At 37.1% G+C, this 19,706-nt stretch overlaps 5 protein-coding genes across 7 annotated transcripts; 3 read left to right on the top strand and 2 right to left on the bottom strand.

Moving 5' to 3' along the window:
• The first annotated feature begins 1,562 nt into the window (after nt 1-1,562).
• On the top strand, nt 1,563-5,913 carry Scny (ubiquitin specific peptidase 36). Of its 2 annotated transcripts, none has more exons than XM_070666216.1 (7): nt 1,563-2,408; nt 2,739-3,270; nt 3,383-3,496; nt 3,557-3,783; nt 3,866-5,199; nt 5,287-5,420; nt 5,502-5,913. In XM_070666216.1, exons 2-7 carry the CDS (start codon nt 2,781-2,783, stop codon nt 5,861-5,863), a joined length of 2,661 nt encoding a protein of 886 aa, XP_070522317.1. In that variant the 5' UTR covers nt 1,563-2,408; nt 2,739-2,780; the 3' UTR covers nt 5,864-5,913. The 2 variants fall into 2 exon arrangements, with proteins under 2 accessions (XP_070522317.1, XP_070522318.1); XM_070666217.1 differs by having other exon boundaries at nt 1,570-2,408; nt 3,389-3,496.
• Nucleotides 5,914-7,561: 1,648 nt separating this feature from the next.
• Nucleotides 7,562-8,626, top strand: LOC139108151 (uncharacterized). Its single transcript, XM_070666231.1, has 4 exons — nt 7,562-7,615; nt 7,709-7,912; nt 7,982-8,200; nt 8,336-8,626. Exons 1-4 carry the CDS (start codon nt 7,562-7,564, stop codon nt 8,624-8,626), a joined length of 768 nt encoding a protein of 255 aa, XP_070522332.1.
• On the bottom strand, nt 7,914-14,285 carry Vps8 (vacuolar protein sorting 8). Its single transcript, XM_070666213.1, has 12 exons — nt 14,046-14,285; nt 13,534-13,812; nt 13,112-13,405; nt 12,813-13,031; nt 12,549-12,728; nt 12,224-12,469; nt 11,995-12,135; nt 11,452-11,910; nt 10,600-11,345; nt 9,534-10,478; nt 9,119-9,335; nt 7,914-9,038 (listed from the first exon to the last, which is right to left on the bottom strand). Exons 1-12 carry the CDS (start codon nt 14,118-14,120, stop codon nt 8,937-8,939), a joined length of 3,903 nt encoding a protein of 1,300 aa, XP_070522314.1. The 5' UTR covers nt 14,121-14,285; the 3' UTR covers nt 7,914-8,936.
• Nucleotides 14,286-14,459: 174 nt separating this feature from the next.
• Nucleotides 14,460-15,920, top strand: LOC139108148 (protein KTI12 homolog). Its single transcript, XM_070666227.1, has 5 exons — nt 14,460-14,721; nt 14,852-15,113; nt 15,194-15,332; nt 15,420-15,482; nt 15,713-15,920. Exons 1-5 carry the CDS (start codon nt 14,550-14,552, stop codon nt 15,908-15,910), a joined length of 834 nt encoding a protein of 277 aa, XP_070522328.1. The 5' UTR covers nt 14,460-14,549; the 3' UTR covers nt 15,911-15,920.
• Nucleotides 15,260-19,374, bottom strand: LOC139108147 (carnosine N-methyltransferase). 2 transcript variants are annotated; one of them, XM_070666226.1, is made up of 7 exons: nt 18,772-19,374; nt 18,290-18,497; nt 17,909-18,066; nt 17,254-17,394; nt 17,021-17,183; nt 16,721-16,954; nt 15,260-16,631 (listed from the first exon to the last, which is right to left on the bottom strand). In XM_070666226.1, the coding sequence occupies exons 1-7, from the start codon at nt 18,888-18,890 to the stop codon at nt 16,461-16,463; spliced, it is 1,194 nt and encodes a 397-aa protein (XP_070522327.1). In that variant the 5' UTR covers nt 18,891-19,374; the 3' UTR covers nt 15,260-16,460. The 2 variants fall into 2 exon arrangements, with proteins under 2 accessions (XP_070522327.1, XP_070522326.1); XM_070666225.1 differs by having other exon boundaries at nt 17,909-18,081; nt 18,772-19,372.
• Nucleotides 19,375-19,706: the final 332 nt, after the last annotated feature.

Below are 19,706 nucleotides of genomic sequence, written 5' to 3' on the forward strand. Positions count from 1 at the left end.
GTTCTGACCAAGCTTTCGCCTCGCAAGTATCCTCGCGTCTCCGCGAACTTATATTTGTCAAGCGTTTAATAATTTATAATTTTATATCTCAACGATCGTTTCTGCGCGCAGCAAACCGCGTCACGCAGTGGCTTTATTTTAATTATAGGAAATCACGCGTCATGATTTCCAGTTGTGCATTTTATTGACAATAAATCTCGCTCGAATAAAATATTTTGTGTAATCCGACCCATTTGCAAGCTGCGAGAACATTTACGACGCCGTTTTCCAATTTCTAAATCGGATCTCATCAAACTTTAAGTAAGATATTGTAATTTAATCGACCGAAGCAATCCCATTCTTGAATTAAATATATATTAAAACCGTCAGGTATTGAGACGTTGATTGGAAACGTAACGGAAAAGATCGTTCCTCTATCTCCGCGCGAATTCTTTCATCCCAAACATTGGACTACGATTCCCGACGGAAAAAGAGCCAGTTAATTCCGATATCTTACTCGTAATGAAATAGTAACGATCCATAATCGTTGCCAGTAATTGACATTATAATTTTAAACGGGTAAGTCGCTTACAAATTACACGCTTAATCGCGCCAATATTCTGAGCGACGATAAATCGCTAATTTCTATTTGTTTCTTTCAGATAGTATGGCGAAAAAAAAACATAGAGGAGAAAAAAGAAAAAGGCTAGGATAGCTCACATTAAGCAGCAAGCCATCGAGTTATCCACCACAGTTTTGGCAGACAAAAAAAAAAAAAAAAAAAAAAAAAAAAAAAAAAATTTACCCACGCGGATCGAGAACCGCAACTCTCCAGCGGAAAACTCGTTCGATTTTTTTAATAAACCGAATAATAAACCAACGACAAAAACCGAATAAATTAATTTGCGAACTCAATAGTATATTAATTAAAATAAAGTTGTACTTAACTTTTTCGATGCCTCTTTCCCATCGTTTCGTAAGAACCAACTCCATACATCTTGCTCCTGTTTTCGTTTTGCACAACTGACATCTTCCGGGTCACCAGTACCACCTGAAACGAATCACAATGTCACTTTTAATGTATCACATACCTAGTATATTATTTTTAAGTGTTACAAAGACATATCGCCACATATTAAAACCGGCAAAAAAAATTGAAAGATAATCAACAGAGATCTATCAAGTAAAATTAAGAGACTGTTTATTTTCTCAAGTGTATTAAAAAAAATGTTTTACCACATGATTTTACGATCTCGATTCAAACTGATTCAAACGTGTTAACACCCTCTCCTTGGAATAATGACTACGATTGCATTGCAACAGCACGGAATAACAAGTGAAAGCAGACTGACCTCACACCCCAAGCATATCAGCTAGACTTACGTCACCAGGGCCATCCCACGCCATGTTCAATGGTACTTCCGGTTTTACAACAAAGGTCAGTTTAAGCTTTAAACCTAAAAATCACCCAATCACATTACATTATTCTTTTCAAATTTTGACGCGATTGGTTGACTTCTTATAGTTCAATTCGACTAAACTTATTGCATAAGCTACGATACGATCGCTTTCTGAACGCGCTCGCCCCGTCTATAGGTTAAGTGACCGCGCGCCGTGCTCTCTCCTCTCGGTCGAAGGTGTTCCGTAAAAAAGATCGTGTTTGTGCGGCAGCGGAACGTCCCGCGCGCGAAAGTACCGATCGTCTGGTGCGCCAATCGACCATCGTTCGGACGATACGAAAGAAGACGACCCGGCGGCGTTCGCACGCACTCTGGCTCGCGCCCCCTTACCTCCTCGTCCCCGTCCATCCCCGTGTCCGTTAGCCGGCCGGAACCATCTTGCGCGACGTCCGATTTTCCCGCGTGCTGGCCGAAGCGCTCGCAGGAAGCCCGTCCCCGTCCCGCGGTGATAGCAGCGAATGCAAATGGCTGTCACGGCCGTGCGTGCGTGCCCTCCTACGATTGCCGCGTGTCTGACACACGAACGTGCCGTGATAGTGCCGCGCGCGATCGATATGTGATGACCGGCGTCGGCCGTCGGACATCGAGCTGGTGCTGCTGCTGCTGCTGCTGCTTGCGCGCGGCGGCGTGAAACTTGCCTCGTCGCATCCGGCATTATCGTAATACGTACGCGTGCACGCGGGAAATCCGCTCGTGACGGGTTTCGCGAAAACAAGGGGGAGTGAAAAAGACGAACACGCGCTCTGTGGCGCGCGCGCGCGCACTTACTCACGCACGCACACGTGTGTGTGCGCGAGACCTCCGCGGCGACTCCCGTCGCCGTCCGGTAGCCGCGTCGGCACTTAGAAACTGGAGTAACGAGCCGATATTGGCCCCACGTGCAAGAAACCGCGACAACTTGACGCCAGATGGTTGCCGCACACGTCTCACTAGTGAACCACCCGGAGATCGTTGTACATCAGCGAATAGGTAAACAATTGTCGAAGGCATTATCTTCCGCATGCCCGCGTGCTTTCCCGCCGGAGCTTGCCCCTGTCGACGAAAATCGACCTGTTTCTGGAAGCACCTTACCGCTTTATCAATGATTACACGGTAATCGAGTCACGTCTACTGGCGTTGACCTTATGCTGGAGCTTTCTGTTTACAAATTTTATATTTATATGAGCACTTACGTATTTATTTCATTTTACAGATGTATGTAATATTCTATAAAATACTCCTTATAAATTTTTCCCGTGATTGTAATCAATGCGATTTACATGTAGATAGAGAGAGATTACACCTCACATTTTGTTGCAGGTATATTTATTTAACAAAGATCAGAAAAAAAAATTTCGAAATATGCCTGCGGTCAGCGTCTGCGATCCTCTCGCGGCCAGGCTCCATTGTGCCCTGAACAGCAGCCCGTCCAAAACTACGGACGATCTGTCACTAGAACTAGTGAGCAATGCCTCTCGGATTATGCAAACGGAAATCCGTTACGAAGAGTTGAAGGATTTCCAGACAACAAATCAGGTGCAGGCTAACTGCAATATTTTCCTCAATTTAACCTCAGATAATTTAGAAGGAAACAAAGCAAAGGACAATGCAGGATTTAAAAAGAAAAACGATGCAAACAAAGGGCCGGTTTTGCCGGAACCTGTTATTACTTTGTACTCCCCCAAAAAAATTCATCTCGGGTGGAAAGGCACAAATCCAGTCGGAGCTGGAATGTACAACGTCGGGAACACTTGTTATTTGAACAGCACTCTTCAGGCGTTGTTTCATGTTCCTGCTCTCGTTAATTGGCTGCTGTCTGATCCACATCATAATTCCAAGTGTGAACAAAACAGTAAGGGCTCATATTTTTCTATTTTATGTTTTTCTTGTCCTACAACCATCTTCGAAAAAAAAAAAATAATTATAATAGTATGGTTTTGTATGGTGTTTTGATAATAGGATAGTTTTAGATGGCGGTGGAGAATGCCTTACGTGTGCAGTGGCCAAGACTCTACAGTTCAGCCATCAGAAGTCTGGCGGTGCGATCAAACCGTTTTACATATATAATAAACTAAAGCGTACGTATTTATTTTTTCATGTGTAAATTCAGAAACTTTTTAACAGACGTATTTCTGCAGTCATTTGCCGAACTATGGTGCCTGGACAACAAGAAGATGCTCACGAATTTTTACGCTATTTATTGGAGGGAATGGAACGCGCGTATTTGACTAGGCATAAAGCGACTAAGTTGGATAGCTACTCTAAGGAAACGACACCTATTAATCAAATATTTGGTGGCTATATACGTACTGAAGTAAAGTGCCTGCAATGTCAACATGTATCTACCACGTTTCAACACTTTCAAGTAAGTAATTATCGATAATAATTTTTTTTTTAATTGATTTTTACGCAACATTTTTATTAATAAACCTCTTGAAATTGAACAGGATTTACTTCTGGATATACGCAAGGCGAATACACTGGACGAAGCATTAAATAGTTACTTCAGTAGGGAACAGTTGGATAACAATGATTACAAATGTGAAGCCTGTAAGAGAAGAGTTCCTGCTACTAAACAGTTCACACTAGAGCGCCCGCCAAAAGTGTTGTGTATACAGTTGAAACGGTTTAGCTTTTTAGGAGGTAAAATATCTAGACACATTGGTTTTAAACAGACTATAGATATGGGCCAATATTTGTGGAGAGAGCCGGGCGAATCTCCCAAACAACTGACATATAAACTTACGTCGATGGTGACGCATATGGGTCCTTCTGTAAATTGCGGCCACTATACAGCGGTTGCGCAAGTGTCGAGCGGTCAATATTATTCCTACGACGACTCTTGTGTTCGTCCAATAAGCCTTAATAATGTATTAAGTACAAACGCGTACATTATGATTTTCGAAATGGAAAACTATAGCCAAAATCAACAGATCGTAAAAATGAACGGCACAATATCTGCGAAGAATGTGCCGACTTCTCTATCCAATTCTATAAATAAATCTCCTGCATCTAAAGCCTCGACGTCCGCCGGGTGTTCCGTAAACGGATCGTCAAGCGGATTGTCGTTAAATGACCTCAGTAATTCGAATAAACCGACGTTAATCGGTCCGCAGCTCCCTCCGCAATATAATGTAGAATTAAATTCTGTACAAAAATCCAGTGACATTGTTAGTACGCAATTATCACAGAAAACACAGGAGAAGTCGCAGCCAAGATTAGTTGTACACATAAAACATGGGAAAGTTTTGAATGGAAACAGTTTGGTGCCCTACGACGGTTCTAGCGAGGAAGAGGATAATAGTTCTTCCGGATCAGGAACTTTGAAAAATCAAACGCTGAATACCGCGTCCCGAATTAATGTTGCAAACGGTGTGCCAAAATGCTTTGTGAAAGATGTAGCAAAAACAAACTCCAATTCTAAAGAATTGCAAAAAATTAATTCCAAGAGCAATACTAACGGCGCGTCGACGACGACGACGACGACGACGACGACGACGACGACGATGCAAGTTACGATTGTAGATTGTACAAAAACGCAAAATGGATCTAACAGTAATGGTCGAATAAGTGTGTTGAAGCATCAAAATGGAAAAACAGAAACGAATGGTCAGTCGGAACAACGCGATAAAGATAAGTGGCGTCAAAATGTCAGAATTAAAAACGGACAAGAAGAAATTGTATCTACGAAAGCTGCAACTAACAATATTAAAAATTGGCAAACTAAAGATGCGACTTCTAATTTCAACGGATCATCTAATGGATGGTATACTGACGTTAGGTAAAGTTTTTTTTTTTTATATATATATTTATATAATGCAGTTCTGTTATATAGCAATAAATAAAAAATAATTTATATCTGCTTCAGGGAGGACACTAAAACAAGTCAAAGCGGTACAACGCTGAGTGCCGCTGCTATGCGAAACTTTAACGGTACCAATCGCTCGGACACTCTTTCATACTTACAAAAAGGAAGCTCATATCGTCAATACGGTAGTTCGGGTTAGTACATCTATTTAAACATAAATCAATCTATTTATATAAAAAGTCGAAGTTTTATAATTTGATATCTTTGATTTTTAGTAACAAATTGGAATGGTAATAGAACGCAACTCGATCGTGATGCCGATAACGACAGACGAGAAGAACGTAAACGTCATAATGCAGACGACGAAGAGATAGATAAAGGTCGGACAAAAAAAGTCAAGGATTACACAAATCGTCGGTCGTACGAGGAAAGGTCCAGCACAAGCCACAATTCATTCCAAGAAGTCCAAAAATCCTGGAACCGATCAGTTAACGTCTATCACCATCATGCTCCCCGAAGATCATTTTACAATACTTCCTATGCACGATCGCGGCACGGGAGCAATTATAATAGATCATATTATAATAGATATCATTACAGAATGGCCGGAAACGTGAGTAACCGGCAAAGATTTTAGAAATTATAACAAATAATTTAAAAAAAAAAAAAAAAAACAATCTGTTTTAATAGACTGTGTGATTATACACTAATTGATTTTATAAAAGTTATTTCATCACCATAACAGTGAATTTAAAAATGAACTGTTGGATCTCGACAGTTAATACGTTTATTTAAACCTCGTGACGATTTATTTGCAGTGATTTATTCAAGAAACATAATGTATGTTCCTGATAAACTTGTAGCATTTGTTGCCTCTACTATTGCATAAGTTTGGTAACACGCATATATCATACAGATCGATTCACGGGGGATGAGTATCACCAGTTGTACCGTTTTGTGTTCAATATGGATTATACAAAATATATTATTATTATTATTTTTTTTTTTTTTGATCATAAAATACGAATAATCGTACTTTAAAAACGCATATTCACATCATTAAATTCTTATAAATTTTTCCGAGCTCATATATACAGAATATCATGAATGTAAATTAAATGTAGTAATCATTAATATATAGCTTATTAAACGGACGTTAATTTTTAGGAAAAAAAAAAAAAAAAGAAAGAAAGAAAGAAAGAAAAATTAAATACAAAAATTTAAGTATTACGTCAAAAAAGATTACTAAATTATCTTTTAGCTAGAATATTATGTAAAATTTTCGTTTATTACAATTTGTTTCCCTTATAAGCATTGATAAAGTGATAAAAAAAACTTTTATTGGCAATATATACTAATGAATAATCATAGTTGTAATATAAAAAAAAAAAAAAAAAAATTAATAAGAAAAATGCTTTATATTATATTAAATTTCAGAATATGTGAAATTTAAATGGTATAGAAGCAATTCTATATTCTTCTAAGAGAATATTATTTAATAAATTAAATTGCATATATATAATATATGTGTAATAATCCGTCCTCTTTTTAGTAGAGGTACTCTTCCCCCCTGTTAGAAATAGCCATTCTACGAATGACTAAATACAATAATTGGATTTATTATAGTGTTTTTTAAGTAAAATACGCAAATTGCAAATCAGTGTGGTTGATAGCAATATTGCGCTATTTTCTTTTACGATAAATTACAATAGTACATACCTTGTCAGTGAATGCGAATTTAAATATGTTTTTAAGTGTTTCTACTGCGATTATTAAGATAACTGTATAACTAAGTATACATATAATTAATAACAGTTAATAATATTAATAATACCGAATATGTAATGATATGTACATTACTTATGGTATATTGAGCCGAGGAGTGCTTATAACACTAAGAAATTACTATTAACGATTAAAATTACAAAGCCATAAGTTAATTTTTTAAGAGACCCATGAAAGAGTCAATTCTCAATTATCTCACCCCCTTATACGATACCTCATTACATCATCCGTTAATAAAAGAAAAAGTCAGCCGAATGTAAAAGAAATGTCGTATGTGGAATTAATACGCGATGTTATAAAGTGACTTATATGCTACACAAGCAAACCGACATTAGATTTATGTACATGTATGAAAGGAAAACAGTGTCGTTTATATAAGCCATAACAATCAATAAAAAAAAAAGAAACAAACTGAATATGTCTATCTGCTGAAGAAAGGACACTATCGTATTTCGAACAACGTCGAGTTGATTATTGAAATGCGTTTGTTTAACGGCCAGTTTGACAAGATATACTTGAAAATAATTGTTATATCTATCGAGTAACTATCATGACGACCGACGACGTATCGATTCGCGATATTATACCAATTCTCGAAAGAAATGTGAGTTAAAATATACGAAACGCCTAAAAATAAATTAAAAATACACGAAATTGTATACGATTAATATTTATTTATATATATATATATATATAGGTAAACGTCCTCAAGTTAGAAGCTCACGGTTCGGATATCGATATTAAATTTCGTGACACGTTAGAATTGTTTAATGTGCTGTCGTGCAACCTAACAATTAAATTTCAATCATTATTTTATTTGTCCGAGAATTACATTTGCCCAAAAAATTTTAAACAATGCATAAATAGGTTCATCCTTATTTGGAAAGTTATGAAAAACAAGGTAAGACTTTTGCATTTTATTAATGCATTTTTTATATTAGTATTTACAAGACTTGTATCAATCAAACAGGCCTTTGAAAGACGTTCTAAGGTGCAAATGATCAGTCATACACAATCTGAAATGCCATTATCATTGCTTCTTGAAAAGATAAAACAAGAGAGACTTTTAACAAGGAAACTCTTATGCACTCACGAGGCTAAATACAGTGATGAATATCTCGCAAAGTGTTACGTGTTGTTAAATGAAATTGACGATCTAATACGTAATCTTGAAAGATCCGACGATAAGGCACGTATCTATCAATATTATTTTTAACGTTCGATACATCGCTACATGCTGTACGAATAGTGTGAAATATATACACCTCTATAGAATTTTTTCCTAAACAAAATTATATATAACTGGTCCTTTTTTATTTTACAGTTACGGCAATACAAGGCTACATCAGACTTAAATCGGTTCCTCGTTAAGCTAGATACTATTATAGATGAATATGTTTCAACCAGCGAGATATCACTAATCGATAAATCCAAGTGTGAAAAACTGGACGCTTTCCCAATTGTTGCAAAGCTACTTACGGGTGAGTTATTAAATGACGAAATCATGGATCCGAAACGCGTTTTAGCAGAAAATATACCCAAGAAACCAGTTTTCATTATTAAAGTGAAACGCAAGACAGACATTCCATCGATGGTAGTCGAGGAAATGATGTGAAAACGAAAAATAATTCATTGCAGTATTAAAGAATAATGTAGTTACATATACCAATTTATATATAATAAATACTTTGTATTTCAATAATTTCTATTTGGCAACGTGTTATAAACATCAACGCGTGTCGAAGAAATTAAATTTCAAGAAATGGATTATGCTTAATCTTCTGTCGATATTACACAACGTAAAATATCGGTAATATGTATATGTTACATGTATATGTTACACGCGCATGTTTATTTTGGTATCTTAAACATACTACGTACCTCTTGAAGACGTGATTATCGTTTTCAATAGTCGAAGACTAGATTCAAAAGATACCTTCAAGGTCGGGGATAGAGCAGGACGGTGCCAATCTTAGTGCAAGATCTTTGTGACGTAGGAATTCTGGCGGAAGAAGCTGTTTTTTTCTCTATAAAACAGAAATAAACAGAATATTATTTATAGTGGTGTATTAAATGTAAAATAACGAGAACTATAATTACAACTAACCGGTGGAGGTTGAGGAACGGTTTGTGTAGCATTGGTGGCGATAGGTGCCCATCCTTTCGTGTTTAAACATTTATAGCACGACTTAGCTTCACCAAGACACGTAGAATGATATCCATGACCGCAACTGAACACTACAACGTGATCGGAGCAGTGCGATAACGGCTGTCTACATATAGGACAAGTTACGGAAACGTTACCACATGCTCTACCAGCATCTCTGAAAAACAGAAAAATTATATATAACGTATGTATACATATAGAATTCAGTATGCAAAAGTTTTGCACCGCGATAACATTTTTTTATATATTATTACGCTTTTTTTTTTTTTTTTTTTTTTTTTTTTCGTATCATCGTAAAACTTACACTATATTAAAAATTTGTATATTTTATATGTTATTTAAATTTTCCAAGTACCTTAATGATTTTTCAAGAGCTTTGTGAAGTTCTAAGCTCACTAATCGTGCGGTAGTTTCGACCAAGGTTTGTTCGTATCGCGATTGAGTAAGAACTCCAGACAGCAATTGTCGTATATCACCCATCGTTCCACTTGTTGTCGAGGGATTTCTCAAAATCTGTTCTAGTATATTTGACAATATCGACGTACCACTCAAAGATTCTAAAATTAATCTCAATAATTTACCATTCAATGCATCCACTTTCTGCCTATTATTCTCCGAATGTGATCGAAACATAACTTCTACGAGGGGCATCCAATCGAGATTTCCCGCTGATCTTCGACATACTCCCGCAAGTTGAAGAGCGGCGTGTACCGTTTCGCTTTCCGAAGCTGCAGCCTGCCGATACATTTCCAATCGATCCTGAAACTCTTTCAGTAAAAGATCGAACGCGTCTTGGTAATTACCCAATTTTTCTAGCATTACCGCCTCCGCATCTTTGCACTTCCATTTTTTAACGATCCTTAATGCCTCGTCTAATCTGCATCCATGCGGTCCATGTAAATGACGAACTACACGCGCCGGTTCCAATTCACACATTAGCGCTAAATATCTTTCCAAGTGTTCAGTTGTCAATTCCAAAGTAATGTCTTCCTCTTTGTACTGTGCGACTTGATATAACGCTCCTAATAATTTATATTCCAAATTCACATTATCGATAAAATCTTGTAATATTGTGTCGATCTTTTTTTGCAGCCGGGTCGCGACGATCGTAGCAAATTGACTTGCGTTGATCGTCACGAGAGTTGATGTGTGAGTCGATATAACTTTGTTTAACGAGGTGGTCGGTAAATTTTCGAGCCATGGCCATATATCATGATGCCTCATTGGCTCCAAGATCATGCATTTACATACTGCCACCCAATCTTCTCGCGCACTGTACAATAATTCTGCAACTCTTACGCTGTAACAAAAAATAATTACAATAATATATTTGTGTTTATTATGCTTAGATCGTAATATATTAATAATTAATAATTAATGAGAATTAAATTTAAATTTATAAAAAAATTAAAATTACTTACAAATTTGCTCTATTTGCTAAATTTAATAAAGTGTTATCTGAAATATTACACAGCTTTTTAGAATGCAACAATCCCAACACAGAACTTTCTCTTTCAGTCTTAAAATCCTTTGACAGTTCTACGTGCGAGTCGATGCACAATATATCTATCACTCTATTCAACGTATTAGACTCTAGGGTAACAGTATTTTCGGACACTTCCTTTGCAACGAATATGAGAACCATAAATTGTTGCTCTGTCGTGATGTAATCAATATTTTTTGGAGTAAGTGGCGTACTAGGCATAACAATACTCAATAAAATATCTATGAGCCTCTGTCTGTGCCGCAAACCCATTTCGGAAGTAAATTCTGGCTCCTGGAAAGCGATGGCTATAACATCGAGGAAGCCCTTCGCATCGAATTGCAATAACGTTCTCAGGTACGGATATTGCCTCTCCAAATCATTCGCCAAACTGGAATGCTGAGATAACAAGGCTCTTAATATGTCCGCTTTCGCTTTTTGCGGCATGCCCTCGGGAAGTTCATCCTTCGGGAATCCGCGACCAGCGAGACAGCAGCTAGTATAAACTAGAATGGCGTTGCCAAGTTTTATACAGTCTCGGGAAAGAGCGGCTATCGAGTCCTGTAATAAATTTTGTAATACCGGTACCAATTGATGAATGGGTGCTGTAAAATCACCCAGCGCTGTCGTCTGTAGATAAATCAGTGCCTCCCAAAGACCGCGCTGACGACAAATTGTCGTTACCTACACAAAAAAATATGCTCTATAATATAATAATGCTTATAAATATTATATCTAAAGTGTAAATTTTTTTCGTTTTCTGTTAAGATATTGAAAAATCGCTACTTACTTGATGAATATCTAAGCAATCTACATTGAGGAGAACCACGATCGCTTCTAACGAATCTATTTTGTCTTCTTGGTCGTAAAGAGTAACTAATTGTTGTGCGATCAACGGTGGCAATCTCGGTTGAAGACTTCCATCTAGTAGAGGAGCCTCGAGAGCGTGCAAGTAACTAGTTTTCAGTCCTTCAGACTCAAAGACTATGTCCCACAACTTTCCGAATAACAAATCTAAATTTTCCAGTTGTATACAGTAATCGACACAAGTGAGTACTATCGTATCATAGTCTATATTTTCGTTCACTAAACACTGATTTAATTCGTCCATATATTGCACTAATACCTCGCAAACTTTTTCACGCGCTATTTCCTTGCGACGTTGCTTAGAACCTCGTAGGCCTATAACCGCTTTACCTTTATCCTGATAAAAAGAAAGGCCTAGTGCTAATGCCTCCTGAAAACGTTTCTGAAATTTGAAAAGAATATTTTTACTTCACGGCCGGATTTTTTTTTTTTTTTTTTTTTTTTTTTTTTAGCGCTTTAAACCAACCTGCACGATTAAATGTTGCAATCTTTCAGTCCACGTTCTCATACATATCATATGTAAACTCTTTGTACCTAATAACAATAACTGCGAACCGAAAACAACAACAGTGTTGTAGCACGCTCGCTCACCGGCTAACGCCATCGCCTGTGCAAAATATATGTATAGTATTAAAATACGCTTTATTTATACAATGCAAATAATATTTTGCTTTTGCCATTGCATATCATTATACCTTGGAAACATTTCCGCCGGTAGATAATCCTTTAAAATGACTAGAAGCGTAAGAAATACCAACGCGACTCATGTCCAACGTCTCTAAATTATCTTGCGTCCTTACGTCTAACAAATGCAATTTCTCTTGAGCATCTAATATTACAAGAGATCTTGAATTTAACCACCTCATATTGCTTATCATATACGGTAACGTTATTCTTCGAAGAGGAGATAACTTTACTCGAGTACCAATTTCAGTATAGACCTTAACAACACGCAAATTTTTTTAGAATTTTTAAATTAAATTAATCAAATAAAATTAAAATGCAATTAAATATAATTACTTGATAAAAATACACCAAGTTGTCTCTTGCAAGCGCCAATACTGGATCGATTACGCGAGAACCATCAGCCGTTTGTATAACAACTAATTGCCAAGACAGTTGCGGTGGTGCTATTGCAGAACCTGTTAATGGATGACTTAATACAACGCGCATTCGCGGTCGTATGCAAACTACAATTACCTACAAAATACAATAAATATTACATAATGTTTAACCAATATTTTTTTTTTTTTTTTTTTTTTTTTATCTGTTATAAAGCACTACCTTCGATAAAGTCGCCATTGCGACTAATGTATAATTTTTCAGTGGATGCGACGGCAAGTGATTCAACAGTAAAGGCTCTAAAGTGCACACTTCTCCCTTAGAGCCACTAAACAAGCATCTACTGTCACAGCCTCGCATGCCCATCACTCTAGTAAAATTCAATTCGAATACCGAGCCGCTACTATCGCTGCACAAAGCTATTTTTGGTGAATCTGTAAACTAAAGTGGCTAGTTCAAAACTGTCGATAAATATATAAATATTTTACTTTTACGTAAAAAAGTTTAATGGCGGAATATACTTTAACATGTAACACAGCAGTGTCGAGTGGATGATGATCTGTAAGAATCCTTAAAACCTTTCCATTACTGCTATCCAACATCAAGATATCGCCTCTAACAAAACCAGCCAATACTCGACTACCGTCATAATTAAAGCAAAGAGCCGAGATAGAACCTTGATGTCTTACTTCCTGCTCACACCATCGCAAAGTTTGCGACGAATCAAAGCCCAAAATTAAACCGTGACTGGTACCAATTACCAGCATATTCCCCCCAGCTGCAACTGCACTAGCCAAGCCAGCATTGACCCTCTCCTAAATCATATTTACAATGACAACTATTCTAAACTCTGTTACTATACATAAGGTATATAAAAAATGCTTAAAACTTTAAGAAACACAATTTCTGGTACTCTTAAATAACGAATGGAATAAGTGCTCACATTGGCCGAAATAATTTGCGATGTTATTCCTTTGAGTATGACGTGCCTTAAGATAACGCCCGAGGACGGTCTCTGAGCGGTCTTGGAGGATTTATTTAAGGAGTTTAATGACAGATGACTACCGACACTGGTTGTCTCACTACTGCCAAGCTTTTCTCCCAATGGTATACCGACATCGTCCTCCGTTTCTGACAGTGACTCACAATCAGGCTCCAACAATATGCTTTCTAAGGTGGGTAATTCTTCCACAATTGGTATGGCATATTCCGTGTCATCTAACTAAAAGGAAAGCGTGATAAATACTTTTATTAGAACCAAAAGTCCTGGTGTACATTACATTATATTATAACAGAAATAAGATGGTAATTGGCAGAAGGGAATAAAATTAGGTATACATGTAACATAACGCAATTTGCTCAACAGAATAAATCATCATATTGCACGTATGCAGCTAAGTGTTTTACGATAAAGTCACATAAACGGTCATAATAAATGCATAGGTGAGTAGATACCTCTTCGATATCTAAATTAATAGCCTCCGTAACGAGACATTCGTCACTGTCGGATACAAATTCATTTTCGGCCATTTTACAGATTATGTCACGTTATCGCGGCCCCGGTCAGAACGGTTGATTTACATGCATGTGTATTTGACAATTGTTTGACACTTTTGTTTTCATTCTACATCGTCCGCAAGAGTTCAAGCACGTAGTCTGCAGATGGCGGTGAGAATTCTCTCACGGAAAAATCCCATATGCGCATACACGTGTGACGTCATACTAAAATAGCGGATACTAACGTGGTCAAGTAGAAGGATCTTTTTCGCATTGTTTCTCATTGACATTTTCATAATAAATTAGCTGCAGACGTAACAAAATAATAATAAATTTAATTATTTTTAATTGTATAAGACTATTTTTTTGTAATAAAAACTTTCTTTCGAGTTATTTTCTTTTGGAGTTTTCCAACCTTACTTTTTTTTTTTTTTTTTTAATTGATGATCGTATCACTTTAAAATGCCGCTGATAATAGTAACTGGTATACCGTGCAGCGGGAAGACAACAAGGACCCTTCAGTTGAAGAATCACTTTGAAGAGAAATTAAAAAACAGTGGACAAAAAATAGAAATAATCAGCGAGAGTGATGCGATTGTCCAAGCGGGCTACGATAAAAACGTGTATTTTGCAGGTAAATCAGCGAATAAAATAAAAATATCGAAAACAAACGCAGATATAACTTTACGGCTCTATTACAATTTTAAATATTTATCGAATATTCGAGCGTTTTAATGTGCTAATCTATCGGGTATTTTTTTCAGATTCGAAAAAGGAAAAAGCTGTCAGGAGCTCAATAAAATCGGATATCCAACGTAAACTGGATTCTAACAGCTTATTAATATTCGACGGCAGTAATTATATTAAAGGATATCGATACGAGATCTACTGTACAACTAAATTGTATAAGACTCCACAATGTACATTGCACTGCAATTTGCCAATTGAACAAGCAAAGCTGTGGAATACCGAACAGCCTGAGCCCGATCGATACACTGATGAAGTCTTTGACTCACTTGTATCTAGGTAACTGCACAGTGAGAAAAATAGAATAATCGTTAGATACTTACTGGTAATCTTTATAATATTAAATTTGAATATAATAGATATGAAACACCAGAGACTACAAACCGATGGGATAATCCACTTTTCACTCTTTTGCCAGAAGATGATTTAATGTATGATGAAATTTACTATTGTCTTTACAAGGGCAAAAAGCCGAAACCAAATTTGAGCACCCAGAATGTTGGTATTTTTTTCTCCCTTTGTAATTTTTTAGCACACCTTATAATCTGATATCTTACATATACATTTTTTTTTTTTTTTTTCCAGGTACCGTTAGCGTCCACAAACTACTTGTATGAATTGGATAACATAACAAAAAATGTAACAAATGTAAGTTATAATTTGAGAGTACACTCTATATTAATTGAGAAAATAATTGTATGTAAAATATCGAAATTCAGATAAAATATCTTTTGTTTTTCACTCTTAAAACATAATTTTACTATAAAATATATAATTTATAAAGTAATCCATAAAATTGTACACGATATTTTTGCGGACGGTCTATATAATGTGAACGCTAATAAAATATATATATATAATTTTTTTTTTATGTCAAGGCAATATTGTCAATGCAACAATTGGGGAAGAACTACGATATGAAGATATCAGGTTCTAGCGTTAATTTAGAACGCGCGATTACACCATCAAGACTCGCAATGCTACGAAGACAGTTTATAAACTTTAGTAAAATGCAACCAAATGAAATTAATCGAATTGCCACGTTATTTGTACAATATCTGAATAATAATATATGATAAAACGGAATTTATGTATCCTTTTTTTTTTTTTTTTTTTTTTTTAACACAACTTTGTATATATGTATAATCACATTATGCGATAACGTCACTTGTACAATTGTAAAATAATGAAAACGATTGACTCGTAAATAATCTTATATAAACTTTTGTCAATTTACTTAATTTTTGGATTTCAAGCATTCACGATATAGTGAATAGGGAATACAACTAGACAGATTAGATATGGAGTTACGGAACATCAAAAAATAAAAAAAAAAAGCTGTCTATTATCTCAAAACGACATTGAAATTATAAAGATATTTAAAACTCGTATAAAATGAGTTTTTAAACTTGAAACTGATTAAGACAGGTAAATACGTATGAAAATATTCTTTAAATTCGATTAAGACATGTAAAGAAGTAAAAAAAGAAAAAATATATATAAGAAGTCTTGAATACGCAATCACACAACTATTTCTGGCAATAGTTCGTGAAATACGAGCGCACTTAAATAATACCTTTCCAGCGTTCAACACTTGTCGGAAGAAAAAAAAAACACTTATTATTCTCAATTCTCTTGTTCCTGCGCGTTATTACTTTCACCTCCATTCTGATTGTGATTTATACCGTCCGTATATTCATCAGGCTTTCGACAAACAAAATATACGCTATTATATTCGCACTGTAACATACTGTTAATGTTCTGAGCATAACGTGTTTTCACTTTTGTTTGCTCTTTCTGGAATAAAAAAAAAAAAATAGTCGATGTATTTGTGAATACGCTTAAAAAATATCACGTGTATAATATGCAAAACTGTAATTTATTACCTCCAATTGAAAACCGAAGCCCAGAATAACGTCACGAATGGCGTCATAACTCGGCTCAATTGATTCTTCGTTTGGTAAATCGCTGAAATGATAAAGCAACGGTCCAAGGTTTATCCAGACACCACCGGGCTTTAGAATTTTGTAAATTGTCTCAATAAATTGTACAACGTTATTGGCACAGTCTATAAAAAAACAGGTCGCAACACAATCCCAATGATTGCTCTCCGTGTAAACCTGAAATTAATTGCATCCATTTAATTAAATAAGCAATGTTATTATATAAATATATTTTTATTTTACCTCTAAGAAATCACCCGCGGTCATCGAAAATTGCGCTGTTCCCGGGAGGTCGCTTGGACTTACATCGGGAAAAGAAACCGCTTGAGTTTGATGTTCAGGTTTTAAATTATTCATATACTGGTGCACCCAAGGATGTACTTGATATAAGTTTATATTCCTACATCTATTTCGAAACAGATAATTTTAAGAAAATTTTTGAATGTGATTATTGCTTGTTATATATCATCACTTACTTATTTAATACGAAGTTTGACGCAAATAGCATAAACAGGGAAAATTCATTTCCTTGGCAGGTATATCCACGCTTTGCAATTTCAAAAGCAAGGCGACCCAATCCTGCACCAGGTACTAAAATATGCACGTCCGATGGTGTACTGAAAATTAAACTATTATTAATTTCTTTCTTTTTTTAGATATATTTACACATTGTACATTGAAAAGCAGATATGGAATTTGGTGCGGCGAGCGGCGACGGCGACGGCGACTGGCGTACGTGACTCCTCCCTCTCGGCCGTCGAGCCCGAAGGAGGTAGTGGTGAGAGCCGTTCCCCTCTCAATCCTCTGTGAGCGGTGCTATGCGGAACATCTACGCGCGCGCTTCGTGTGAGATTTAACGCACCCCACGCCAAGATCACGTACGCTAGCCGCCGTCGCAGCACCACGAACGCCATTCCTGACGGTGAATGTACAAGAAAAACTTTCAAGGCATCTAAAAAATTTCAACCATAATTTTTTAAGTTTATTTCATCCACCAATTTTCATTTAAAAAAAAAAAAAAAAAAAAAAAAAAAAAATGAGGTCAAGATCTAAATCGTTTGGCAAGTTTCCCTTGTTTTTGCTTATCTTCATTTTCTGTTAATAGTAACTCCTTAATAATTATTATCCTACCAGTGGTCTGTTGGAAATTGATTCAATATTTCATCTACAATTGGTTGATAGCATGCTTTTCGTTCATCAGCACCTTCTACACTCCAGTCACGTACCAATTGTTTAATAGTAGCTTGCACTTTCTCCTGATCTGACATCACTGGCCTTAGATTTAATGTCTGGAATGATTCCATCTATTTCACAAAGTGAAACAATTTTGTAAAAGTATACATTTATTTTAACAGTTAAATTAATAATTTTGGCAAAATATTTTTAATACAATTGTTATGTACACATCAACTGAATGTTATACAAATAATATAATTTAATGCCATTGATTGTTAAGCTATACTTAATGAGCAATAGACAAGATAATTGATAAAAAAAAAAAGAATTCCTTACATTGTCAACTTGTGCAGTGGTTGGGCAGACATTTTCAAATATATGAGCTACATCTCTTATGATGAGCTTTATGATTTGATCGTTGTTGTCAATACATCGTTTGACTTCTTGCAAATGTTCCTTGTATTTCGACAAGAGCTTCTGATGATGCTGTGGTAAATTAAGAAAATAGGTCTCCGTTTTTCTCACTCTCAGCAGAGAATGTGTTCTGGATAACAAACAACAGAGGATCAAGTTAAGCAAACAAGAATTATACATGTATAAAGTAATGGTGTTGTTTACATACTAAATGTACCACAGGGGTGACTTCTAACCACTTCCAAAACGAGTTTTTGTAACGAGCCAACAATTAGCACATGTTTTTATGACGTTAATGTAAAAGAGTAAGAAAAGTGATGACCGCCACCGATTACCGCGAGGGTGAGAAGAACGAACAGAGCGCGAGATCGCAACGGGGATCGATGTCGACCGGGTTCACTCACTTGTAATATCTGAACGCGGTGACGATTCTTTGAAAGTGCTTGCGCTCCTGCTCCTCTTCCTCGTAGCTGCTGTGCATCCTCCTCGGATGTGAGCCCGTGGTCGTGTCCACCGCTTCCATCTTTAACTCGCCGAGCCTCGTTCGAGCGCGCGGGCCTTGTTTTGTAATGAAATCCCACCTCTCGCACCGCGCGCGCCGGAGAGCGGTTACGGGCCACGGTTCGTACACCACGGACGACACGGGGCGGCCTCCCACTTCGCCGGCCGCACCTTCTGCACGCGGAGTGAGATAGGTGTACGCGTTGCTCGCCGGCGAGGAAGGGAAACGCGACGCGCCGCGAGTACAGCTGACCCTCGGCGGGGGAGGGGGGGAGAATTCGTCGACGACGTTGTCCCCCTTTTCACATAATCCACGGTAATAATGAAATAAACGTCGACCGCGGACGAGCGAGGACACGGCGAGTTCGGAACTCTCGTTGAAAACGTACGAATCTCGCGAGATCACAGCCGATTTTCAGCGTTTTACGAACCCTAAAGCACCGCGAACTTTTCCCCCTACTCTGAGTCAGCTGTTCTCCGAGGAGTCCGAGGCTACGATTTCCCTTCTCCCTTCACCCCTTTCGACCGGTCACCTCCGCGTCCGCCATCCGCGTATGCGCGCGAGGCGCCGCGCCACCACGGTTGCAGCGCCATAGAGTAATATTACATGCGTCGTACGACAAACTTTACGAGAGCCTTGATTGGCTAGAAAATAGTTGGAGCTTTTGCGCACAGTCTACAGCCATTGAAAATAAATAACCAAGACGGCGAAAATTGGTGGCAAACGTAACGCTTCTGCGGCTAACATAACGGACTTTCTACCATGGAGTAAGAAGAGAGGAAGCAAGAGTTTGCGAGGAGCGGAGCCTTTATCTCGTTGCGGATGACCCTGGCGGTC

This window comes from Cardiocondyla obscurior, linkage group LG14, assembly GCF_019399895.1.
Source record: "Cardiocondyla obscurior isolate alpha-2009 linkage group LG14, Cobs3.1, whole genome shotgun sequence".
NCBI lineage: Eukaryota > Metazoa > Arthropoda > Insecta > Hymenoptera > Formicidae > Cardiocondyla > Cardiocondyla obscurior.